This window comes from Panthera pardus, unplaced genomic scaffold (genome assembly GCF_024362965.1).
Source record: "Panthera pardus isolate Hobbes unplaced genomic scaffold, ASM2436296v1 HiC_scaffold_21, whole genome shotgun sequence".
NCBI lineage: Eukaryota > Metazoa > Chordata > Mammalia > Carnivora > Felidae > Panthera > Panthera pardus.
In genome coordinates, this window is record NW_026526777.1 from 67,727,373 (window position 1) to 67,752,582 (window position 25,210).

The window sequence follows — 25,210 nt, forward strand, 5'->3', positions numbered from 1 at the left end:
GAATAGTGATTCATCACTTCCACAGAACACCCAGTGCTCATCCCAACCAGTGCCCCTCCCTAACACCCATCACATCACCCCTCAGCCCTTCTCCTCGCTCAACACCCCACCGGCAACCCTCAGTTTGTTCTCTGTATTTAAGAGTCTCTTACGGTTGGTCTCCTTCTCTGTTTTTATATTATTTTTGCTTCCCTTTCCCTTATGTTCATCTGTTGTGTATCTTAAGTGCCACACGTGAGTGAAGTCACGATATTTGTCTTTCTCTGACTTATTTCACTTAGCATGATACTCTCTAGTTCCATCCACGTAGTTGCAAATGGCAAGATTTCATTCTTTTTGATCGCCGAGTAATACTCCATTGTGTGTGTGTATATATATACTCCATTGTGTGTGTGTATGTGTGTGCGCACACACACACACACACACACACACACACACACTGCTTCTTTATCCATTCATCCACCGATGGACATTTGGGCTCTTTCCATACTTTGGCTCTTGTCGATAGTGCTGCTATAAACTTTGGGGGTTCATGTGCCCCTACAAATTACACATCTGTATCCCTTGGGTAAATTCCTAGCAGTGCTATTGCTGGGTCATAGGGTAGGTCTATTTTTAATTTTTTGAGGAACCTCCACACTGTTTTCCAGAGCGGCTGCACCAGCTTGCATTCCCGCCAACAGTGCAAAAGAGACCCTCTTTCTCCGCATCCTCGCCAACATCTGCTGTTCCTGAGTTGTTAACGTTAGCCATTCTGACAGGTGCCAGGTGGTATCTCATTGTGGTTTTGATGTGTATTTCCCTGATGATGAGTGACGGTGAGCATTTTTTCATGGGTCGGTTGGCCATCTGGATGTCTCCTTGGAAGAAGTGTCTATTCATGTCTTTTGCCTGTTTCTTCACTGGATTATTTGTTTTTTGGCTGTTGAGTTTGTAAGTTCTTTGTAGGTGTTGGATACTACCCCTTTATCTGATATGTCATTTGCAAATATCTTCTCCCAGTCTGTCGGTTGCTTTTTAGTTTTGCTGATTGTTTCCTTCGCTGTGCAGAAGCCTTTTATTTTGATGAGGTCCCAGTAGTTCATTTTTGCTTTTGTTTCCCTTGCCTCCGGAGACGTGTTGAGTAAGAAGTTGCTGCGGCCAAGATCAAAGAGGTTTTTTGCCTGCTTTCTCCTCGAGGATTCTGATGGCTTTCTGTCTTACATTGAGGTCTTTCATCCATTTTGAGTTTATTATTGTGCAGGATGGGAGAAAGTGGCCCAGGTTCATTTTTCTTTGTGTCGCTGTCCAGTGTTCCCAGCACCACTTGCTGAAGAGTCTTTTTTCCACTGCACATTCTTTCCTGCTTTGTCAAAGATTAGTTGGCCATAGGTTTGTGGGTGCGTTTCTGGGTTCTCTATTCTCTTCCGTTGATCTGTGTGTCTCTTTTTGTGCCAGTGTCTTGATGATGACAGCTTTGTAACACAGCTTGAAGTCCGGGATTGTGACGCCTCCTGCTTTGGTTTTCTTTTTCAAGGTTGCTTTCTCTATTTGGGGTCTTTTCTGGTTCCATACACATTTTAGGATTGTTTGTTCTAGTTCTGTGAAGAATGCTGGTGTGACTTTGATAGGGATCGCATTGAATATGTAGATTGCTCTGGGGAGTATCGACATTTTAACAATATTTGTTCTTCTAATCCGGGAGCATGGAACGTTTTTCCATTTTGGGGGGTGTGTCGTTTTCGAGTTCTTTCATAAGCTTTCTATAGTTTTCAGCATATCGATTTTTCACCTCTTCGGTTAGGTTTATCTCCAGGTATACTGCCAGGTTATCTTTTAAAAAGGTTCATCAAGTCATTTTTGGGAAACTTGACTTTGTAACATTAAGCACTCGCACAGAACAGTTTTGTGTCTGCACCAAGTGTGGGCCAAATGATCGGCAAGGGTTCACGCAGCACAACGAACAACGCTGAGATCCCAAGGAGGAGGCAAATCGTGCTGTCCTGGCTGTCCAACGAAACAAAACACACGCCACAGTCACAGGGCGTCCCGTGGGCAGAGATGCCAGGTAGGCTTTCCTTCTTTCTGGAAAACTGCAGGATGGAGACAGGGGATGCCAGGCACGGGGACCTCAGCTCACGCGGGCCACGCCCCGGCCATTCAGGGTCCTTGGGGGCTGCTTCCTTGATAAAGAGGAGGCCGATGCATTTGAGCTGATGAGCAGCTCTGTCTTTCTTGCTCATGGCCTCTGGTTCAGATCTCTGCCTGTCTGCACTCAGGATTCCCTGCAGGCATTGGGCCGGGCGCGTGGGGACGGTCCCCTGTGCCAGGGGGCTGCAGACTCCAGTGACGAGGACACCCGTGAGCCCTCCTGAGCCCCGGGCTCCAGGGAGGGGCGGGCCTGCCTGCAAAGCGCCAACACCCCGCAGGATCACAGCCGCCCAGACCATTCGGCGCCTGCCCCCTCCCCCCGAATCCCGGCCCCCGCCCCAGAAAGCAGGGCGCTGGCGGGCTACTCACTGGCGAGGATGACCATGTCCATGCCCCAGAAGATGCTCATGATCCAGCCCACCATGACGATGGCCGTGAGGGTCTGGATGAGGGCCGCCGCGATGTTCAGCCAGAAGACGCAGCACACGTGCCTGTCCGGGAGGTCGGTGCGGGCTCCGCAGAGGACGGCGAAGGCCGAGACGAACGTCCCTGTGAGAGGCCAGAGGGGACAGCTTTCGGAGGGTGCCGGGGACACGGTGGCCTGCGTGCTGACGGCCGGCCGGGGACCCAGCTGCCCAACCCCCCAGGAGCTCGGAGAGGAGCGGCCGGCATCCAGCACCTTCCCACTCCGGCCCGGCCCGCCTCTTAGCCCCACGCCGGCGAGGCCCATGTGGCAGCCTGAGGGGGCGCACGGTCCTGGGGCCACGACTAGCTGTCCCTGCAAGTGGGGGAGGGGACGGGGAGCCTGAGATTTACCGAACATCCACGGGCACACAGAGCAAGGTTGTGCATGTGTCCAGGGCCCTTACCGGGTATGACTTCCCAGGTCCCTACGGGAAATGTCGCGACGCAGCTGTCATTTGCCTGGAGCCAGGCTGCCTTCCTACTGGGCCCTGGGCCTCGCAGCAGCCCACAGCAGGACGAGTGGCCGTCCCCTGTCTGCAGCAGCCACCACAACCTCAGCGGCTTCGAGCAGCAGGTACCATCCTCTTACAGCTCGGGAGGTCGTGAGTCTGGAACGTCCTCAGGGCTGGGTCCTTCCGGAGGCTCTTCGGCTGCCGCGTTTATGGGCTCCCGGCCCCTCCCGCACCAGCCCAGCCAGCACCCACATCCCTCCTCTGCGACCCCTGCTCCCACACCCCACACCTTCACGTCTCTCCCTGACTCTGACCCTCCCGCCTCCCTCCTGCAAGACCCGTGATGACGCTGGGCCCACCCGATCAGCCAAGGAGACCCCCCACCCCCCGTCGCAAGGTCCTTCCCGTAGTCACGTCTGCAGAGCCCCCTACGCTGTGGAAGGGGACATTTTCCCAGACTCTGGGGGTCAGGGTGTGCACATCTCTGGGGGGCATCATTCCGCCTTCCACGCTAAGCAGGTGTCAGCCAGGAGTCCCTCAAGCTTTGACACCTGGTGTCCTGCCCCCTGCCCTGAGAGACTGCCCCCCCTGCCCAGAGGCTGCCCCTCCCCCCAGAGACTGCCCCCCCAGGGCCAGTGATGGACTTTCATCTGCGAACCAACCAGTCCACAGCCCACACGCCAATCCCCTCCTTCACGGGCTCTCACACTCCGGGCCACCAGGTTCACACCCAACACGGAGCCCAAAGTGGGGCTCGATCCCATGACCCTGGGATCATGACCTGAGCCAAATTCAAGAGTTGGATGTGCAACCGACTGAGCCACCCAGGCCCCCCTAAAACCTAGGGGGCGTCTTTAAAGGGGCTGCCGACTCCCACTGCCTCGCAGGCGGGGGTGACGTGCCATAGCAGGTCCAGACGAGAGAGCAGGCCATTCCGGAAACGAGCCAGGAGACCGGTGAGCTCCCTCACCCCCTTCCTCCTCACGGTTCCCACGCCTCAGGGAAGCTTCCCCGGGGGCCCATTTCCTCCCTCTCTGCACCCTGGCTTCTGGCCTGTCCCTGCCCAATCTCGGTGGCCCACGCTGGCTTCCCGAGGTGGCCCTTCCCACGGGCCCGCCCCTTGGTGCCTCAGATCCAAGGCTGACCCGAGTCCACGTGCTGATTCCTGATCCCGACCCCTGCCCACGCTCCTCCTCTTAACAACTGCCACCTACTGTGTTTCTGCCGCCTGAAGGGCTGACAGTCCCTCTGGGACCCCAGGTGGCACCCCATTCACCTTACTGTCCCCAGCCCCCAGCGCAGCGCCTGAATACGGGAGGTGGAATTCGAGGGTCCAAATGCACCCAGCGTCCCGTGTGTGTCAGACCACCTGCATCGCACCTGCTCTGTGTGCTAAACCTGCAGACGCCTGGAGGGAGTGACGTCACCAAGACGGCACCAGAGGTCCTTGCTGACGTCACTGCCTTTCCCCAAAAGGAGAGCCAACAAGTATTCATTAGCAAAACACCACCGAAGACTCAAGAATGGGGGCGGTGAGGCAAGAGCACCCTCACACCGCAAAGACCAACACAGGCCACGCCGGACGGACAAGAACAGCGGCTACACCCTGACCCCCCAGCCCCTTCCCCGGGCCAGCGCACCACCACCAGAGGTCCCCCCGAGTCCCTTCTGGGCGCCCTCCCTCTGATCTCCTTCCACGGGACTGCAGGCACATCTCCGGCTCTGACGGGGGCGGGGGCGATCCAAAGCACCCAGCACAGACCCGGGTGGCCCACGTCACACCCGCAGGGCCCACGTCGCAATCCCCAAAGCCAGTGACACACGCTCACCAGGGGTCGGTGCAGAATCAGATCTGCCTGCTCTGGATCCCCAAACAAAGGATTCTGCCAGCCTTACAGCCCGGCTTGCCCAGGGAGGGAGCTGCATCCCAGCCCCACATGCTGTGCAGGGGACTTCCCAGCCACTTGGAACCCCGCAACCCTCCAGGCCAGAGGCCCGGCAGGCTAATCACCCCGGGGGGCAAAGCCAGTCCCAACTGGAGGGTTTCCCTGCTGCGCATAGGCAAGAGGATTAATCCACAGCCAACCCCAAGGCCAGCTCCAGCCCCTCCCAATGGAAGGTGTGTTTGGAAAATTGAGAGTTGCTCTAAGCTGCCCTCCCTAGCCCCACCTGCTGCCCCATCTGATGAGCCCGGCCGGAAGCTCTGTGTGGGTGCTCCCGCCGGGACAAGGGCAGGCAAAGCCAGCAGAGGGAAACCAGTGCACCTGCTCACCCAGGGAACTAGGGGCATGGCTTGGCCAGAGTTAAGACAACAAGGAATGAGTTTTACCAGCCTCAGAGCTGCTTCTCCCGCCACACCAGGCCAGGACACTAGTTTGTAGCCCCGCTCACTGTGGAACACGCCTCCAGCATGCCAGGTACACGGGACACTGTGCGGCCCACCCAACAGCCCCGCTTATGGCAGCACCTGGACACAGAGCACAGCCTGTGGCTCTGCCCATCTGCAAAGCAAAAGTGGTGACCTCAGCGGAGCCGGGAACTCAGGGAAAGGAGAACGAAGTGGGAAGCGTCACACTTCCTGATTGCAAGCTGTACTGTAAAGCTACGATCGTCAAACCAATATGGTACCGGCATAAAAACAAACAGACCAATGGGACAGAACTGAGAGCCCAGAAAGGAACCCAGGCGTAGAGCGTCGACTGCTCTTTGACAAGGGAGCCAAGAATACTTGACAGAGAGAAGACAGTCTCTTCAGTAAATGGCGCTGGGATAAGTGGATATTCACATAGAAAATAACGAGACTAGACCCCTACCTCACACCACTCACAAAGAGTAACTTGAAATGGACCAAGAACTTAAATGTAAGACCTGAAACCAAGAAACTCCTGGAAGGAAACAGACACAGAGCTCTCTGACGTGGGGCTTGGTGATGGTTTCTTGGAGAGGACCCTTAAAGCTCAAGTAACTAATGCAAAAATAAACACGTGGGGCTACGTCCAACCTAAAGGCTTCTGCACAGCAAAGGAAACCATCGACAAAGCAAAAAGACCACCTGTGGAATGGGAGAAACTATCTGCACACCATACATCTGATAAGGGATCAGTATCCAATATACATAAAGAACTCCTACGACTCAATAGCAGAAAAACAAGGGCACCTGGCTGGCTCAGTCAGTTAAGCGTCCGACTCTCGGTTTTGGCTCAGGTCACGATCTCACGGTTTCTTGGGTTCGAGCCCTGCGTCGGGCTCTGCGCTGGCAATGTGGAGCCTGCTTTGGGATTCTTTCTCTCTTCCGCTCTCTCTGCCCTTCCCCCACTCCAACTCTTTTGGGGTCTCTCTCAAAATAAATAAGTAAACCTAAATTAAAAAAAAATAGCAGAAAAACAAATAACTCAATTAAAAAACGGGCAAAGGCAGGGGCGCCTGGGTGGCTCCGTTGCTTAAGTGTCTGACTTCGGCTCAGGCCATGAGCTCATGAGAGCCTCGCGTAGGGCTCTGTACTGACAGCTCAGAGTCTGGAACCTGCCTCAGATTCTGTGTCTCCCTTTCTCTCTGCCCCTCCCCCACTCGCACTCCATGCATCTCTCTCTCTCTCTCTCTCTCTCTTGCTCACTCTCTCAAAAATAAACATTAAATTTTTTTTTTAAATGGACAAAGGACCTGAACAGACACTTCTCCCAAGAAGACAACCAGATGGCCAACAGGCACATGAAAAGATGCTCAACACCGCCCATCATCAGGGAAATGCAAATCAAAACCACACTCAGATTCCACCTCACGCCCGTCAGAACGGCTAGAATCAAAAAGACAAGAAACAACAGGTGGGTTGGCGAGGACGTGGAGAAAAAGGGACCCCGTGCCCTGTTGGTGGGAAGGCAAACTGGTGCAGCCACTGTGGGAAACAGGAGGGAGCCTCTTCAAAGAGTTAAAAACAGAACGACCGTACGGTCCCGCATTTCCATTTTGATCCAAAGATACCTGCACCCCCACGTTCACTGCAGAATTTACCAAGCAGGTGGCCGAGATACGGAGGCAACCCACGTGTCCGTGGTGGATGAATGAAGAGGATGAGGTATACACACAATGGAATATTATTCAGCCTTAAAAAGCGAAGAAATTCTCCCATTTGTGCCAACGTGGGTGGACCCTGAAGGCACTGCGCTAAGTGAAACACGCCAGAGACAGAAAAAAGACAAATACCGCGTGATCTCATTTATATGTGGGATCTAAAACGAAACGAAAGCCGAAATCGTAGAAAAAAGAGACCAGAGGAGGGGTGGGGGCGGGGGAGCCGGAGGGAGGGGTCAGAAGGTGCACACCCCAGGTCAAGGTGAGCCCTGGGGGCGTCCGTCCAGCCTGGTGACGGGAGCTGGCGCTGCTGTGGGTACGTAGGGAGGTTCAGAGTAAGTCCTGAGAGCTCAACATGGGGAGAGGAGTTTGTTCTCTCCCTGTATCGTCTCTGCAGAAGCTGGATGTGAGCTGAACCCCCCCCCCACACCCCCTCTCCCCCCACCCAGGCGATCACTTCACAGCAGATGTCAATCAAACCATCACGCCCCACGCCTCACGCTTACCCGGTGACGGGCGTCAGTTACTTCTCAGCAGAACTGGAAACAACGCAGATGCCTGGGTCCCCCCCCACCCCTGCCTTGGATCTGATTTTAGATCTGGGGGAGGGAGGCAGGCGAACCTGCATTTCTAAGCAAGATCCTCGCTCCGCGCAAATGCCCACTGAAGTGTGACAACCGCGGACTTAAGATCAACCCAGGAACCGGCCCAGAGCCTGCAGACCCTCCTCTCTCAGCCAAGGACAGCCCGGCCGGGGGCGCAGAGCCTTGCTGGACCCCCCACTTCTGCGGGATGTGGCCGGATACACTACTCAGGTCTCACAGCGGCTCATCCAGAAACCTGACTCAGTCCCTGCCCTTGGGAGTCCCCAGATGAGTGAGCAGGCCCCTCATCCTCCACCCCACCCCCCACCCCCACCCCGGGTGTGCCCCAGTTTACAGAGGTAGGGCACTTGAACTCCAGCCTCCTCCCGCAGGCAGGAGCAGCGCGGGGTCCTATGGGGGCAGGTGACACGGGGTGGGGGGTGCTGCTGGGGCACTGGCCAAGGGCTGGGAATGCCTGGAGAGGGCGCACGCCCCTGAGCGGAGGGAAACAGAGCTCGGCCAGCACTGGGGGCAGGAGAGTGATCTAACCGGAGCAGTGATTCAGGACAATTAATGTCAGCAGGTGCTGTGGGTTGCGAGTGTCCAAGACCGGAAGGCAGCGGCTGAGGAGCGATGGGGACACGGACCCAGGGCTCGGCAGTGGACACAGGATGAGACGGGGGACTTAGGGACTCTCGGGAGGCGTGCGTCCCCAGCATGTGGCACGTGGTGGGAAATGAGACAGACCCGCGTGGACAGTAGGGAAAAGAGAACGCTACAGGAACAGCAAGAGAGCAGACGCTGAACATGGGCACGTGGGGGGAAAATCAGGGAAAAATGACACAGATGCCACCCCCCCACACACACACGTACGGTGCGCTAGACCGCGCTACCCTCCCCCTGCCTACCGCACCTCTAACCCTTACAACCGTCGGAGGGAGTTATTACTAACCCCACGTCTCGGAAAGCCTAGGTGATTTGGCCACACAGCCGAGCCAAGATTTAAGCCCCGAGCTGTCTAGTTTAGAAGCCTGAGCTCTTTGTGTTACATCCTTACGGTAAAAAAAAAAAAAATAATAATAAGGTAAATTAGGTCGGCTGCTGTGGGAAACATACGGAGGCTTCCTCAAAAAATTAAAAATAGAATTACCACATAAGCCAGCCACTTCACTTCTGGGTATACACCCAAAAGAACTGAACGCAGAGTCACAAATAGATATTTGCACACCCATGGTCACGGCAGCGTTGTGCACAATGGCTAGAGCCTCGGACCCCTAGGGGCGCCTGGGTGGCTCAGTCGGTTAAGCGTCCGACTTCAGCTCAGGTCACGATCTCGCGGTCCGTGAGTTCGAGCCCCGCGTCGGGCTCTGTGCTGATGGCTCGGAGCCCGGAGCCTGCTTCGGATTCTGTGTCTCCCTCTCTCCCTGTCCCTCCCCCACTTGCTCTCTCTCTGTCTCAAAATAAACAAACATTTTTGGGGCTCCTGGGTAGCTCCGTCAGTTAAGCGTCGGACTTTGGCTCTGGTCACACAGTCTCACGTGGATCTCACAGTCCGTGGGTTCAAGCCCCACCTCAGGCTCTGTGCTGCCAGCTCGGAGCCTGGAGCCTGCTTCGGATTCTGTGTCTCCCTCTCTCTCTGCCCCTCCCTTACTCATGCTCTGTCTCTGTCTCTCTCTCAAAAATACACATTAAAAAAAAATTTTTTTTAAACACGTGACTGCCCCAAGTGTCTACAGGTAGATGAATAGATAAGCAAACTGTGGTGCGTAATACACTGGAATGTCATTCATCCTTAAAAAGGGAATGAAACCTGACCCCTGCTACGACATGGATGAACCTGGAGGAGGTCATGCAGAGTGAAATAAGCCAGTCACAGAAGGACAAGGACTGTGTGACCCCCACTTATGTGACCAGAACGCTCAAACTCCTAGAGACAGAAAATAGGATGGTGATGGCCAGGGCCTGGGGGAGAGGAGAAGGGGGCTTAGTGTTTAATGAGGACAGAGTTTCAGTTTTGCAGAACAACAAAAGTTCTGGGGACGGGTGGCAGTGGTGGCTAGGGAACAATTACGAGCTCTCCTAATCCCACTGGACTGTGTGCTAAAAACGGCTGGGGCGGTAAATTTCTTGCTGTGCGAATTTTAACGCAATAAAAAAAAAAAACAAGTGAAGAACCCTCATCCTTCGTGATTTGCAAAATATCCTTGAAGCTCTCCCCACCACCACCCTGCCCGGGGCCAGAGTCCTTCATGGGAGACCGTGAAGCAGAGGGTCTCTGTGACCTGTGGCCACAGTGCCCGGACTTGGTGGGATCTGGCTGAATTCCTGTGACCCTCTGTTCTGTAGCTGCGGCCAAGCCTCAGGCTCCCGGCCTGTTTTCCTTGGGCCAGACCACGTGAGATTACCACGTTCATGGGTCAAGAATAGCCGGGGAACAGCGATTTCATACGGCTCAGCCTGCTGTATACACGGACGTCTTGAGCATCAGGCAACTGTCCCTGAGCTCAGAGGTTGTTAGAGTTCGAAAGGCACCCGTCCATCAGCTGCCCAGAGGGAACCTGGCCAGAATCACCAAGCCCATCAGAGGCCTCTGGGCCTCTATGTACCCCCACCCGCCCGCCACGGAACCGGCCGCTCCGTGGGCACGCGGGGCGGTGCGAAACGGCAACGCTGGCCAAGACACCGGCTCGTCTGCCAGGAGGAGACGGGCTCGCCACGTTTTGTCTGAAAGAGGAGGCGACCTTCCGTGCGTGAGGTGTGGGAGGGGCGCCCGGCCACTGCCCTCTGACCCGCGTTGACGTGCTCGTGATAACTCTTGGGCGCAAAAACACAAGCGTCGCGCGCACACACTGACTTGTACGACACGTTACATATGTCACCAGCAGCTGCGTCCGTGTGGATAAATGAAGAATCCATCATTGGGGCGCCTGGGTGGCGCAGTCGGTTAAGCGTCCGACTTCAGCCAGGTCACGATCTCGCGGTCCGTGAGTTCGAGCCCCGCGTCACGCTCTGGGCTGATGGCTCGGAGCCTGGAGCCTGTTTCCGATTCTGTGTCTCCCTCTCTCTCTGCCCCTCCCCCGTTCATGCTCTGTCTCTCTCTGTCCCAAAAATAAATAAAAAACGTTGAAAAAAAAAATTAAAAAAAAAAAGAATCCATCATTAACCGGGACCAATAACTTCGCTAATTAGGAAATGACGATCATAGGTCCCTTTTGCCATTATAAGCTTACAGGTGCCACAGGAAGGTTAGAGGTAAGGGCCTAGCTTCACCGTATGAAAACATCGTTTTAGTCTTTTCAGCAGTGAGTTTGAAAAACGGCTTTAGCACATTTCCGTACGAAGAGGTGTTAATTGTCTTCAATGAGTCTCACCCGCTAAATAAAGAGCGGTACCCAACGGTAACGTGTTAGTTCTAATTTATTCCACTTGAGCGCCAGCCGTGGGCCAGTGCCGGGTCCAGGGAATGTGGAGCCCAGGAGGGAGGGGGCTTGGCCCACCGCCGTCTCGGGAGCTCACACCCTCACGGGCACACGGTGCCTCGAAAGGAGCGGCGACACAGGATGCACACAGGGGAGCGAGGGAGACAAGGCCGGCTCACGCTTCAGTAGAAAAAAAATAGGGGCGCCTGGGTGGCTCAGTCGGTTGAGTGTCTGACTTTTGATCTGGACCCAGGGTCGTGGGATCGAGCCCCAAGTCGGGCTCTGCGCTGAGCACAGAACCTGCTTGGGATTCTTTCTCTCTCTCTCCCTCTGCCCCTCCCCACTCTTGCACACTCTCTCTCTCAAAAAAAATAATAATAATTTAATTTGAAAATAATAGAGTGGGGCCCAGGGGGGCAGTGGTTCGACTGGAGAGGCCCTGAGGCCTGGCTTCCCTCTCCAGCCGCTGGCAGCTGCTGGGAAGGGATTCGACAGGGGACTGATTATACTGTCGGGTTTTAATTACAGAGCACACGCTGTGACCCCGAGAGGAGAACGGGGCAGAAGGGGTGAGGCAGGAGGCTGCGAGGAGAGAGGGTGCCAAGATCCCGGTGACGGGTCAGAGGCGGGAAGCCAGGGTGGCGGCGGGGACAAGGCAGGAAGACCCGAGGAGGTGGTGTCCCCGGGACCCAGTGAGCGGCTGCACAGAAGGAGGGGAAGAGGGCGCAGCCAGGTCTGGGTTCAGTTTTCCGCTCTACAAGGTGACCCGGGGACCCATGGTCGGGAGAGCGTAAACAGGGACTCGGGATGCTGGGCTGCGGGCCCAGGGACCGGGTGGGAGCAGGGGCGCATCCGGCCACGAGTGGCCTCTGCAGGGGGAGGTCTGACAGGGTGACAAGGCGGAAGCAGGGGGTCAGAGGTCTGGGAGAGAACGAGGTGCGGGATTGCGGGACAAGGGCGAGGACCACGCTTTCAACAAGCACATTCAAGAAACGTAAGCTTGTTTACCTGCTGAGAGGACGCTGCTTGGCGGGGCGGGAGTCGTGGGCCGTGGGGAGTGGGGGGGTGGAAGGAGGGGTGAGGGCACCCGATAAGATGAGGAGGGGAGCGCGGGGGAGGGGTCTATAGCAGTTTCCAAACCAATCTGCCCATCAGAATCCTCTAACTGACCATGAAAAGGCAGGTCAAGGGCCCCGCCTCCAGACCACCGACGGCACAGGGATCCAGCCAGGAATTACTTGCTTAAAAAATGAAAACAAACAAGCCCCATCGGGCGCTAACGTACAATCAGGTGTAAAAGCCCTTCTCTGAGGGGGCCCCCCGGGGGGGCTCAGTTGGTTGAGCGTCTGACTCCTGGTTTTCGGCTCAGGTCGCGATCTCACGGTTCGTGGGATCGAGCCCGATGTCGGGCTCCGTGCTGATAGAGCAGAGCCCGCTTGGGATTCTCTGTCTCCCTCTCTCTCCTCCCCTGCCCTGCGCTCACTCTCTCTCTCTCTCTCAAAATAAATAAATTTGAAAAAAGAAAAAAGAACCCTCCCCCGAGGGGAGGAGAGAGCGGCCTCAGAGATACGGAATGAAAGCGTCACACACCCTGGTGGGAAACTAGCACAAGACTCTGATCAGCCCCCCATGACGCGGAGCCGGGGTGGGGAGGTCACCCTCTGCGGCACAGCCAGGGGACAGGAGCCTGGGGCCCGGCCCCGCTCCTGCCCAGAAGTGACTGGCACGTCCTCCCCACGAGGGGCGGCTCTGCTCCCTGCGGACAGGGCGCGGGGACAGAGAACGGGGGCCAATGATCTGTTCCTGCAGCCCTACAGGTTCACCTGGGTGCTGCGGAGGGCGCTGGGTTTGGAGCGGGGTCCCAGGGCCTCTTGGAACTCGGAGAAGGCCAGGGCTGTCTTCCAAAGTAACTGCTCCTGACAAAGGTGACCCCCAGCCCTGGGCCGGCCGGTCAGGCAAGTCTGATCCCGGATGCAGGCTCTGCGGTCATCGGTCATCGAGCCGTGCTGCTGTCAGCGGCCGAGGCTCGCTCCCGGACGCTCTCTCTCCGTCACCCTCCGGGGACGGCTGCCTGTGCACAGCCCTGTCAGGGGCACAACCTTGAACCTGAGCTTCGGGGAGCACGGGGGAATGTAAATGGGAGGGTGACCACACCCGAGGACAGAGGTCCCTCCTCACTGCGGTCTGGTCCGGCCGGAACCAGATGAATGGAAGGTCACAGTCGGCCCTAAGAAGCTGCGACTCTCAGGCCTCGGGGGCGGGGGGCATCAGAAGCAACAGAGAGGGTGCAAAAACACGGTCCAGGGCCCCAGCCCCAGAAAGGCCAAGACAGCTCGTCTGGCTGTCGGCTTCTCATTAACGTCACTTAGCCCACCCAGAAGCGGGAGGGAAGGCCTGCAGGTTCACAAACGATTCGGGCCAAAAGTCCTGGCAAGGAAGGTCAGGGAGGCTTGAACTAGGTGCCCGCGGCCTCGGTGAGCCAGGGGACCGGGCCTCCACAGGGCTCGGCGCGTCCCTCCCTCACGCACACACCTCGCTTCTGGTTTCTGGGGGGGGGACAGAAGCGGGGGACCTGGGCCACCTGTATTCGCACCCTTCCATCTGGTGACCCCAGAGCAGAGTGCAAGGTCACGGCAGGAGAAGCGGGAGAGGAAGGGGTGTCTGGACCGCATCCAGTGGGACCGTGTGTGTCGCGCAGGGTGAAGGCAGTCCCCAGGAGCCGGAGGACGGTCGCCCAGGGTTCGAGGCTGCGGAGGTCGGTGGGGACGCTGTGTCCTCCTGGGTTCTGTCAACCGGCCTGTGCCTCACGCACTGCTCGACGGGGAACTTGCAAAGAGGGAGACTCTAAAAGCTTGAGACAGGAGAGCAGGGCAAACACAGTGCTCTAGCTCCCGACCACGCTCCACGTTCCGGAAAACCCACCCGCCGGTGGCTTCCACCCGTAAATGTCGGACCCGCGGTGAAGGGATCTGTGGACGGTTTTCCACACCCCGACAGCACACGAGCTCCTTAATGGGGGGCCCCGGCCCGTCGCACGCTGGAAACACGTCAGTGCGGTGATCAGGCTGTCGCCTGCGACCCTTCTGTCCCCCTCAACCACTCAGAGACGGGGAAGTGAATTCATCGTGACTTAAATCTTTCCGAGCACAGGTTTCAAAGGAGAAAAGGAATGAAGGGTGGCCGGGGTGCCTGTGTCCCTCCACAGGGACGGGGTGTCCTCGGCCTCAGCTGCTGCCCGCGCCCGGCGCCCTCCCCGCCGACCCCCGAGTCAGAAAGCGCCAGCTCGGGGTACACGCTCCTGTTCTCCCCTGGGACGCACGCACAACAGAGGGCGGCTGGGGGACCTGCGGGCGGGGCGGCTTGGGGACAGGAGGGGGCTTACAGGTGAGACCCTGGGGATAACGGCCCTTAGCGGCTACCACTCCCTCCCAACAAGGAGGACAGCGAGCCCCCCCCGCCCCGCCCCGGGCTGCCACAAAGAAATCTGGCGTCCTTCTCGAGGACAGAGAAAATGAGATCAGCTCCCTCTGTCCTTCTTTGCGCCCCCACCGTGACAGGCTGATCACCCCGCTGGAGGCGAGGTCGACCGGAGCCGCTAATTGATTTTAGTGGCCCTGGTGCTGAATCGGCCTCCCCGGGCTTGTCCGCAAACCTCCTCTGCGAGCCCCCCAGATCCACGACACGCTCCCTGCCCTGGACGGACGGCGAACAGAACTGAACATTTTAGGTCTATCTGGGGGGGGGGAGGGTAGGGACCTGGAGGGGACCCCGGGATCTCCCCAGGATGTTGAGCCTAAGCAGAAATTCAACCACATGGAATTCTGGGTTCCCCAGCTCGGAGCCCCGTCACGACAGAGTCTGGGCTTAAATGCCAGAGGGTGAGCTGGGGGGTGGAGGGCGGGGGCAGGAAGGGGCTGCAAGGGCGCTGAGGCCCTGGGGGCTGGGCTTTGTCCTCCCCGCCTTCCAGCCGGCCCGGTGTTACAGCTGGCCGGTCAGGTGCAAGGGCAGCAGAGGACACGTGTTGGAGGGGACGGCACACTTCCGTCTGCTCAGGATCCGCAGCCTGACAAGATGAAGTTTCCACGGATGGGCAGACACGGCGATTGGAAACAGAGGGGCTCGGGGCCAAGGTCACAGCCGCCGGGAGCCTCTGTGAGATGAACGCAGTGAAAACTGAAACCCTCTTCTGGGGCCACTGGCCTCAGTGGCTCTTTCATCCACAGGGGTGCCGCTGAGACTTGAGGGCTCGTGGCCGAGCCTCATTCAGCCACTCAAGCCCCCGGGGAACACCTGTCAGGTACGACACACCTACTGTGTGCTCACCCCCGGCTGGTGAAACGGGGTCACAGGCCCCGGTCCTCTCAAGCCGTGGAGGCAAGATGCCCTGGGCCTCCAGCGCCAAGTGTGAGTGGGGCCCGGCGTGCCACGCACCGGGGACCTTCCCAGCCTGGCGGACCACTGCTGGGGGTCCAGGGGCGAGCGGTCCCCAGGCGCCCCAAGTTGTGCCACACCCCCTGGCATCGGGAGGATGCTACACCCCGCATCCTGCCCCTGAGCCCCCGGCAGCGCAGGCCTGCTGAGCCTCCCACGTGCATCGAGGGCAGGGGAAACATTCGCAACCACACGGCCCGGGCCTGGAGGCCTGCACTTCTGGGCACGAAGCCGCCTCTTGCTTAAAATCGATACGATTCGTTTCGTCCATTCTGTTCCCCCTTGTATCCAGGAAGCCCTTGCTGGGAGCCAAGACCTGAGCTGAAGCCACGTGTGCCCCCACAGAGAGGAAGCGTCCCGGCCCTCGAGACCCTCAGAGTAGTGACGGACGCATAAGCCACGGAACGCAGGGCCATGTGGTCAGTGCTGTGACGGGGGCGGCAGCAGGATGATGTCGTGGGTACAGAGGTGGCCGGGCACCAGAAGGCCAAGGGCCCGAACCCCAGCGGGACCACCCACAAGACGCGAGGTCTGGACAAGTGATGTAACTTCTCCAGGCCTCAGTTTCCCCCTGTGCAATCATGGTAATGACAGCAGCCCGTCTCACGGACGTGCGGACCAGAGAACACAGGGTGCACTCGGTAAGGGGTACGTGGGAGCATGAGGGGGGGGGGGCTGCCACCCAGACTGCGGGGCTGGGGGGAGGGGTCAGGTGACCTGAAAAGTCTTTCCCAGGGGCCAATGCCAGAGCAGAACCTTGAGGAATAAGGTTATTTGCTGGGAATTCGCTGGGATTTGACGATCCCAGTGAAGCCCGTTCTTACAGCGTTTTGCGGCCACTGGTGGTACCCCTCACCCTACCGTCGAAAGAAACGTATCCTAATTGCTAGGTTCAGGATGTCCCAGCCTCTCGAAGCCCGAGGCCCGGTGCCCATCCACGTGCCACGGCCTGAGGCAACCGTTAAAGTGGCAATCAGGAAGGCTACGCGGCCCGACACGCGAGTCTTTTCAGGACAGTTAGGACCACGGTGTGCGCGCTGTTCAGGGGACCATCCGACAGTGTGTTCACGCTTGCGGACAAGGACCGCAGGGTGTGACGCTGCTTTTCTTTCAAAACGAGATTCTCTTCCCACTTTGACGGAAGTGCCCGGCACCTGTCAAGTGCATCTCAGTGGCCACAGAGAGGCCCACACGGCGGCCAAGCAAGCCGGGGGACAGAAGCCCACAGGCACCCGACACAGAAAACAAAGGATGCCGTGTGACTGTCCTGCTGCCGTGACAAAAGCCCCCGAACTTCCAGGAAGGGCTCTGGGACGCGGCCCCCATCCAAGGGCGTCCTTCCCACTTAACCAGACAAAGCGAGGCTCTCAGCTAAACAGACGGTCTGAGCTCACCTGCCGGGGCGGGGGAGGACGCCAAGGGTTCCTGTTTAGAAGCCAGGGAAGGACTCCAGTCCCTAGAAACCCCGAGGAACCACCACGTACCATCTAGATGGGCTCCAGCCCTCGCAACTGGAACCAGCGGCCTGGACAAGAGGGGCTGGGCCACTACGACTTCTGTGCCTCCTGGACACAGAACCTCATCCCCTCGAGGGACGGTGGCTGGCTGGGGGGGGGGGGCGCAGAGCAGGACTGCAGCAGACCTAGAGGCCGTGGGGAGGCAGGGGAGGGGCTCCCCGAGGACCCTTCTAGGTGCACAGGGACAGACTAATAAGCCACCGAGGTGGGAAAACAGAGACCGGCTTTACGCTGTCTTCTGGGCTGACCTGTGCACCTGTCAATCGCCAATGCCATGGGGACCAGCGGCCCCGGGATTAGGACTACAAATCTGCGGGGTACGGAGCACTCAGGAGACGTCACTGTGTCACTGCGTGGCCCTGCCCGGTGGCCGCAGCAACCTCGTCTTTACTCCCCCTTTGAACAGACAAGACCCAGGACAAAAGGCGCCTCAGCCAGTGGAGCCGACTGCACAAGTGGCCCCGGTTCTGGAGAACTCTCCCTGCGCCCATGCCCTTCGACACGCGACTCCGCACGGCCTCTCGTTACAGGACGGGGTCTGCTTCCCCGCTCTTGGAATCCGGGCTGACCGTGACTTTCGCGGGCAGACGTAACGTGGCGGAAGCGGCACGCTCCGAGCCGATGCCACCGGGGCCACGCGGGCCTCCACCCGCTCTCGCCCTCTGTCCGGCCACCACGCGACAAGTCCGGGCAGCCTTGCTGGAGGAGGAGGAGGCCACCCTGGCTGAGCCCAAATCGCAACCCGCAGCATGCGGACTAAATAAACGGCTGTTGTTTTAGGCCACGAAGCTTGGGAGGGGGGGTGGTTGTTACACAGCAAAGCTGACTGAGACACCAGCACACGCCCGTCTGCACAAACCCGTGGCCGCCAGCAAAGGGGAAGGAGAGGCTGGGCACTGGGGCTTCTGCCGGGACCCCTTACCCTGGGGCTGGAGGACGCCTTTCCGGAAAACAACAGCCCAACAAACTCAGTCCAGCTTCCCACGGACCCCCAAGGCCCCCTTGCTCGTTTCCTAAAGGGGCAAAGAACAGAACGGATTTGAGAACCCCTCTTCCCGCCCGGAAACTTCTGTCAGGAAAGGACGGAGAATTACAACCGGCTGTCCTGATGACAGAGGCCTTCCCTCCGCGAATCCGGGCGGCCCGGACTCGACCTCCACCGGCGCGGGGCCACGCGGCCATCCCAGTGCCGGCCTCGCCACCGCGGAGCTGTGGGCAGGACCCCCGGGACGGCAGCTTCCAAGGGGAGGCTGGAGGCGCTGGGGCCAACGAGGCTGCAGGGGGTAGGCCGAGGGACCAGGCCAGGCCGGCTCAGAAAGGGGCTCGCCAGTGGGGTGGCAGGACGGCGGGCCCACGAGCACCAGCTACAAGTCCCTGAGGAATCTGAATTGACTCGAATCGCTGCGTGTCACCCATGTGAGGACAAGTGCCGGGTGGGAGGGGGCCCCAAGAGCTTACGCCTCGTCCTCTGCACAAGCCATGAGCCCCTTGAGGCCGTGCAGCCGAGGGCGGGGGTGCCCTGGGGGGCTCCGTCGGCTGAGCGTCCGACTCTTGGTTTCAGCTCAGGTCACGATCTCACGGTTCGTGGGTTCGAGCCCCGCGTCGGGCTCTGTGCTGACAGCACGGAGCCAGCTTGGGATTCTCTCTTTCTCTGCCCTCCCCTGCTCGCTCTCTGTCTCTCAAGGTAAATATAAACATTAAAAAAAAAAGAGGGGTGACCGGGTGGCTCAGCCGGTTAAGCATCCGACTTCGGCTCAGCTCACAATCTCACAGCTCTTGGGTTCGAGCCCCGTGTCGGGCTCTGTGCTGACAGATCAGAGCCTGGAACTTGCTTCAGATTCGGTGTCTCCCTCTCTCTCTGCCCCCCTCCCCTGCTTGTGCTCGGTCTCTCTCTCTGTCTTTCTCTCTCAAAAATAAAGAAATAAACATTAAAAAAAAAAATTAAAGAAGAAAAGGATACCGACTCTGAACACAGGCTGCTTGGGGTTGAGCCCCAACCCTGCCACTCATCAGCGTCCTGTGTGACTCTGGACGGGTCACTTAACCATCCTGTGCCTCGGTTTGCTCCCCTGAGAATGGCAGCAATCATGTCCACCTCTCCGCGTTGCCCTGAGCGGAAGAGGACGGGTGGGGGGTTGGACAGCACAGGGCACCGGTGCCCTCGCGGACCATCCCAGCTGAGAAGCCAAGGAGACTGATCGGCCCCTCCTGGTCCCTGCAGGCGAGGGACGGGCTGGGTCCCACCGAGACAGGCAGACTCCCTGCACACCCTCCAACCTCAGGGCTGCTTAGGAAAGGCCGCACGGTAAAGGGACGTGGAGCCGTGATCCTGGCCTCCAGACCGCCTCGGGCCCCTGCCACCCAGGACCTCGGCCATCACTCCCCCTCCTGTATTTCTTAGCTAGATTTTGTTTTAAAGTTTATTTATTCATTTTGAGAGAGAGAGCATGAGCAGGGGGAGCGGCAGAGAGAGAGGGAGAGAGAGAATCCCGAGCAGGTTCCACGCTGTCAGCACGGAGCCCGGCTGGGGCTCGACCTGTCATGAACCGTGAGACGGTGACCTGAGCCGAAATCAAGACTGATGTTCAACGGACTGAGCCACCCAGGCACCCCCACCATCACCCGCCCTCCTGAGCACCGCCTCCTGGGACGGTTATCACAGATGTCATTACTCCTGGCACCAGCAAAATTCAGTGAGGGGGATGCTGGGCTGGGCATCACTTTGCCTTCTGACCGTGAACGTGGCCGTGCAGGTCAGTGAGTAGGTTCCTCTCCCTCCCACAGGCCTGGCAGGGTCTGGGGAGGGGGCAGGAGAGGGACAGAAGCCTGACGAGACCCAAAAGCCGTGCAGAGAAGGGACTATGAACAGCGTAAGGACTTTATGTTCCAGAGCATCACAAACAGACCCACACACAAATCAGGGGGAAGGTCCCCAAAGGGTCTGGGGACCAAGCCACAACCCCGCCCCCAGGGAGAGGTCAGAAACAACTCTGTGACCTGCCCCTCACATCGACAAGGGGCCCCACCGTAGGCAGATTCCCTCTCTGACCTGCTTCCTGTTCACACTTGCTCGATCAGAACCCGAACCCCGCACAGCAGCCCCAGGACCCACGTCGGGATTCAGACGCGGGTCTGGGTCGAGGCTCTCCATCCACAGAAGTCAGATGACGCGGCTCGATCGCCACCGCGGTCACCTCGCTCGGCTGCAAACATCTTCGGCCGTTTCCAGAAGTGAGTTTCCCCCTCCTTGGATGCATTCTGGAACAATCTAGAATTCTCAAAAGAAGGCGCTGCTGATCCTGACAGCGGATCCCCGGAGGGTGCTCGGCTTGCTCTGAGCCAACAGCGGCCTCGGCCGGGGCCAAGAACACTCAGGACAAGAGCATCTCCATAAATGTGCATCTCGTAAACGGGAGCGGATTTCATGCCTGAGTCACCCCTTCAAAGGTAACGGTGTTCAAAGGCAGTTCTGTTCTCTTTCGTGCCTTTCCTGGCGCATCAGCGGTGGGGATGGGCGCCCAGGAGGCCTGGAGGGGGGGTCAGCACGGAGTCAGGCCTCCCCTGTGCTGCCAGACTCAGCACGTCACCTGCTGACGTGCCCCGGGCCACCTCCACGAGGCTTGAGAAGGTGCAGGGAGAGAGAGGCATCTGGCGTTCACGCTGTAAACCCGGGTGGGATGCCATCTACGCCCACCGAGGTCCTGGCGATATGGGAGTGTATACGTAGCGACTGGCTGATGAACCAACCAAAAAAAGGGTCATTTGTTCCATTTTATCTATATTTACACTTACTGGCGGGTGTAGGTCAACATCGCGGCTGGTGAGTTGCCCCTGTTCTTACGCACTCTTTCCAAAGATAACTCACGGAAGGATCCAGCCAAGGAATCTAGCTACTCAGGGATGAGATCTCTTAGGATGCTCTGGCTGGACGGGACACAAAAGCAAGCCACACGAGCTTACCTGGCACGAGGCATTATGACCGGCAGCTCGGAACTGGGCTCGCTGAGCAGTGCCACTGTCACCGAGGGCCCGGGCTGTTTCCGTGTCTCTGTGCTGCCTCTCCTATAGACGGCCTCACCTTCGGGCTGGTCCCCAGATGGCTGCAGCCGTTCCGGGAGCCTCGATCCAGACGTGACGATGTCAGGAAGGCAGGGAACAGACACGTCCCTGATGAATGACAACCAGGTCACCTGTCCCACGTCCACACCGGTCACCCACGAGAGGGGTAGGGTGACAAGACCGGTGTGGACGAGCCGTCTGGGTTGGGGAAGATGTCGACCTTCAATCTGGCTCCCGCCACCCAGGCTGCTTACCAGGGTGGGGCTCCCCTCTCTCTCCTCTGGGCACCCCCCTCCCAGGCAACCAGATGTTCCAAGTCAACCCTGGAGCCACCGCACTGAGATGTCCCAGCTGGGTATCTGGAGGCCCTGAGAACAGCTGTTGCATTTTTTTTTTTTAAATACTTTCAGATCCTTTTTTAAATATTTATTTTGAGAGAGACAGAGAGCGTGCGCAAGTGGGGGAGGGGCAGAGAGCGAGAGAGAGAGAGAGAGAGAAAGAGAGAGAATCCCAAGCAGGCTCCGAGCTATCAGCGCAGAACGCGAAGCGGGCCTCGAACCCACAAACCGTGAGATCGCGACCTGAGCTGAAACCAAGAGTCGGATGCTCAGCCGACGGAGCCCCCCAGGTGCCCCCGGCCACTTCATTTTAAAGACGCCCAAACGGCCATCAACAGATGAAGGGATGCGACACAATACTCTTCAGCCTTAACAAGGAAAGAAATTCTGACGCGTGCTACCACGTGTGTGAAGACCAGGTCAGAAAAAAATTCACCGCCGTGTGACTGCACTTGAGGAAGAGCCCAGAGGAGTCAGAATCACAGACACAGAAAGGGGAATGTGGTTGCCACGGGACAGGGAGGAGAGAACGGACAGCTGCTGCTTAACCATTCTAGAGCCCCTGTATGGGAGAGAAAGTTCCGGAATGGATGGCGGTGGTCGCACAACGCTGTGCATGTGCTTAACCCCGCTGAGCCGCACGCTGAAGAATGTCGAGAACGGTAAGTTTCACGTCACGTAGATTTGACCACGGTACGAAAAGCACCCTTCGGGGACATCCGCGGACTCGCCAGATCGTGGCAACCCCACTCTGGCCCCGGGACGCACACGCTGCCCTCAGCAGCCCTGGGGAGCCTTGCTCACGCGGGATCTCCCCACGACGGGATCCGGAATCCCTTCTTCTTCCCCGAACGCCAACCTGATCAGAGAGGCCCAATGCGTAGGGGCCGTGGGGTGTGCACGCCAAATCGGGGCGCCCGGCCGTCGAGGGGCACCCCAGCTGGGAAGCCCAGAACGCGCACTCGTGGCACCGTCCCTCTAACGCGGCTTCTGCAGCCACGCCGGCCAGCAGCTCCAGGAGACGGTGTGTCACCCGCTTTAACGAGGTCCTTCTGAGCCCCGGAGGAGGGACGAGCCATCCATCCACCTGCCAGGGAGCCGCTGGGAAACGCCAGCTCCTCCTGGCCACCGTCCGATTACTGAGCTCAGCAGGGACTCACGGGGCCGCGGTGACAGCCGACGGACGGGCTTCTCGAGGCAGAGCTCATCAGGTGCAGGCAGACGAATCTGGGGCCCTGCAACCCCGGGCAGTACATTCTGGAGCCGGGCGGGCAGGACTCGGCCCCCGGCCGGGCGCCAAGGCAGGCCCTGGGGAGCCGCTCACCAGCAGACATTTCCTATTAGGGCAAGAAGACTCTGCAGCGTGACAGGTTGAATTTGTGTGCGGAGCGTGGTTCCCTTTGATGTTCTGGGAGTGGAAACCAGCCACCGCAGGCTCCAGGCCGCCGAAAGCGGGGCTGAAACACCGCTGCCGTTTCTTCCTCTCGGAGGTGGCCCCGGGACGTCCTGTCCCCTGCCGGCCTCCCGGGGGCACCCCCACGTTTTCCCCGGCGGCCACGGTGTAGGCGGAGGCTGGCCCATTCACCGCCCCCCACCGTCCCTGCCGTCCCCTGGACGCTTCCCCTGAGCTCCCCACCCCCAGACCCCAGCCTGGTCCACCCGCCGGGCTTGGGGACCTGCTCTCCAGCGTCCTGCCTGCCTCTCAACGTCACCCACCCGGCCACCCCCCCCCCCCCGCTGCCCGTCTTTCCAGGAGCCCTCGGCACCCCACTGGGGGTGGTCCCAACCGCGGCCCCCTTGCTTCGTGCCCACGTCCTCAGGTGCCCAGGAGAGCAGAGCGACCGTGCTCACTGCCACCGCGGGCTGGCTCGGTGCTGGGCCTGGTCACGTGCTCTGCCTCGTTCGGGCCTCAAAGCCCGAGAGCGGATGCCGCTTGCAAGGGAACAAGGCGTCCGTGTCGACCTGGCTCTGCCCCCCTCTGACCCGGAGCGGGTCGATCGGGGGCTCGGCATCTCCGGTCCTCCTTCCGCACGACGGGGCTGACGTCACCGGCACCTGCTTCACGGGGCACCAGACGGGCCCGTTAAACAGCAGCCATTCATATCTCACGGTTCTGGAAGCTGAAAGCCCGCGATCGAGGCGCCAGCCGGTGCGCTGTCTGGGGGGAGCTCTCATCTGGCCTGGTAGACGCCTTCTCCGTGGGCTCCCATCTGGCAGAGCGAGGGAGCGAGCGAGCCGTCTGCGGTCTCTTCTGCCCGGGGCGCCGACCCCATCGCGGCAGAGCCCCGTACTTCTGACCTCCCGTAACCCTACCTCCTAAAAGCCTCGTCTCCAGACACAGACACACGGAAGGCTAAGGCGTCAACATGCGACCCTGATGGAGACACAGTTCAGTCCGCGGCAACGGGCTGGTGTGGCGAACGAGGGAGCGAATACACGCAGGGCTCCCGCCACGGAGCTGGACACACGGCCAGCGGGGCCTCCAGGCGTGGGACCCGGACCCCTGCCCTTCACCATGATACCGGGGTCACCCAGTCTCGTAACTGAGGATGGGGACGGGGCAGTGGTCCACACCTGCTCTCTCTGCTCGTCCCCCGTGAGTGCTGGACACGCCTTTCCCTGGGGGGCTGTGAGACCCTCCGCCCTGGGCCCCTGAGCCCTGGCCGGTGCCCTGTTCCATTCCTCTGGCTCGCTCACTCGCACCCCCTTCTGGGGCCCGGCCGCAGCCCTGGGGACGCTGAGATTCCTCCACAAGGAGTCCCACCCCTCCTCCCTCAGAACGGCACCAGCTGCTCACACACAGCGAAGGCCGGTGGCCAGGAACCAGGCTCACGGGCCCAGGTCTGTTACCCGACGTAAGTCCCCAAGGAAACTCTTCAGTGGTGCCCTGGGTGTGTCAGGGACGGACAGTCTGTCCAATACCGTGTTCCCATTCCAGGCCTGCGGGACAGTCACCTCGTCCCTCTGCTGTGCTCTGCTCTCTCCTCTCTGAGAGCCGCTAACAGGGACATCGGCACCCTTGGCTCCCCGAGATGTGCATTCTGTGATGCCACCACAACCCCCTGCCCTGTCTGGTCATCTGTTACTTCTCTCCAACTCCTAAGGTGGGCACTTCGGTCCCTGGGCCACAGTGACCGGCTCAGAGATGGGCTGAGGACCAAAGCCAGGTCAGTGTCAGCAGTTTCGCTGAACCAATGGGGCGGGGGGTGGGGGGAAAGGGGGGAAGCCCTCTTTTCACTGGGATTGCTCATTTAAAAGACAGAGTCACCACGGAGCACCTGGGAGCCACCACGTACAGGGAACTCAAACCACATACGGGACTGAAAGTAGGGTCAAGAGCTGGGAAGAGAAACTGAGTCCTGAGGACATCTCTGAGCGCCTGGATCCAGCAAGACCTGAAATCCAGCAGATCAGTGAAGCAATACATTCCCTTGTCTTTTTTTTTTTTTCCAACATTTATTTATTTTTGAGAGACAGAGAGAGACAGAGCATGAGCAGGAGAGGAGCAGAGAGAGAGGGAGACGCAGAATCTGAGCAGGCTCCAGGTTCCGAGCTGTCAGCGCAGAGCCCGACGCGGGGCTCGAACTCAAGAACCGCGAGATCGTGACCTGAGCCCGAGTTGGACGCTCAACCGCCTGAGCCCCGCGGGCGCCCGTCCCTCTTCGGTTTAAGCCAGTAGCGCTGGGGTCCTCATGCTCCTACCGGAAAGACGCTCAGCGGGCACCTCCGAGAGTTCCGCGTGCATTA

At 59.0% G+C, this 25,210-nt stretch overlaps 1 protein-coding gene across 2 annotated transcripts in view; it reads right to left on the minus strand.

Annotated features, from left to right (window-relative positions):
• The window catches only part of STUM (stum, mechanosensory transduction mediator homolog), a 60,106-nt gene that overhangs the window by 10,609 nt on the left and 24,287 nt on the right, over positions 1 to 25,210 (minus strand). Inside the window, exons 2-3 of one of the 2 annotated variants that reach the window (XM_053909432.1) lie at positions 2,500 to 2,679; positions 2,125 to 2,162 (exon numbers count right to left, since the gene is read on the minus strand). In XM_053909432.1, coding sequence (XP_053765407.1) covers positions 2,140 to 2,162; positions 2,500 to 2,679 — 203 coding nt within the window. In that variant the 3' untranslated portion in view covers positions 2,125 to 2,139. Of the gene's footprint in view, positions 1 to 2,124; positions 2,163 to 2,499; positions 2,680 to 25,210 lie in introns of those variants that run through there. The other variant, XM_053909431.1, reaches the window with a different exon arrangement.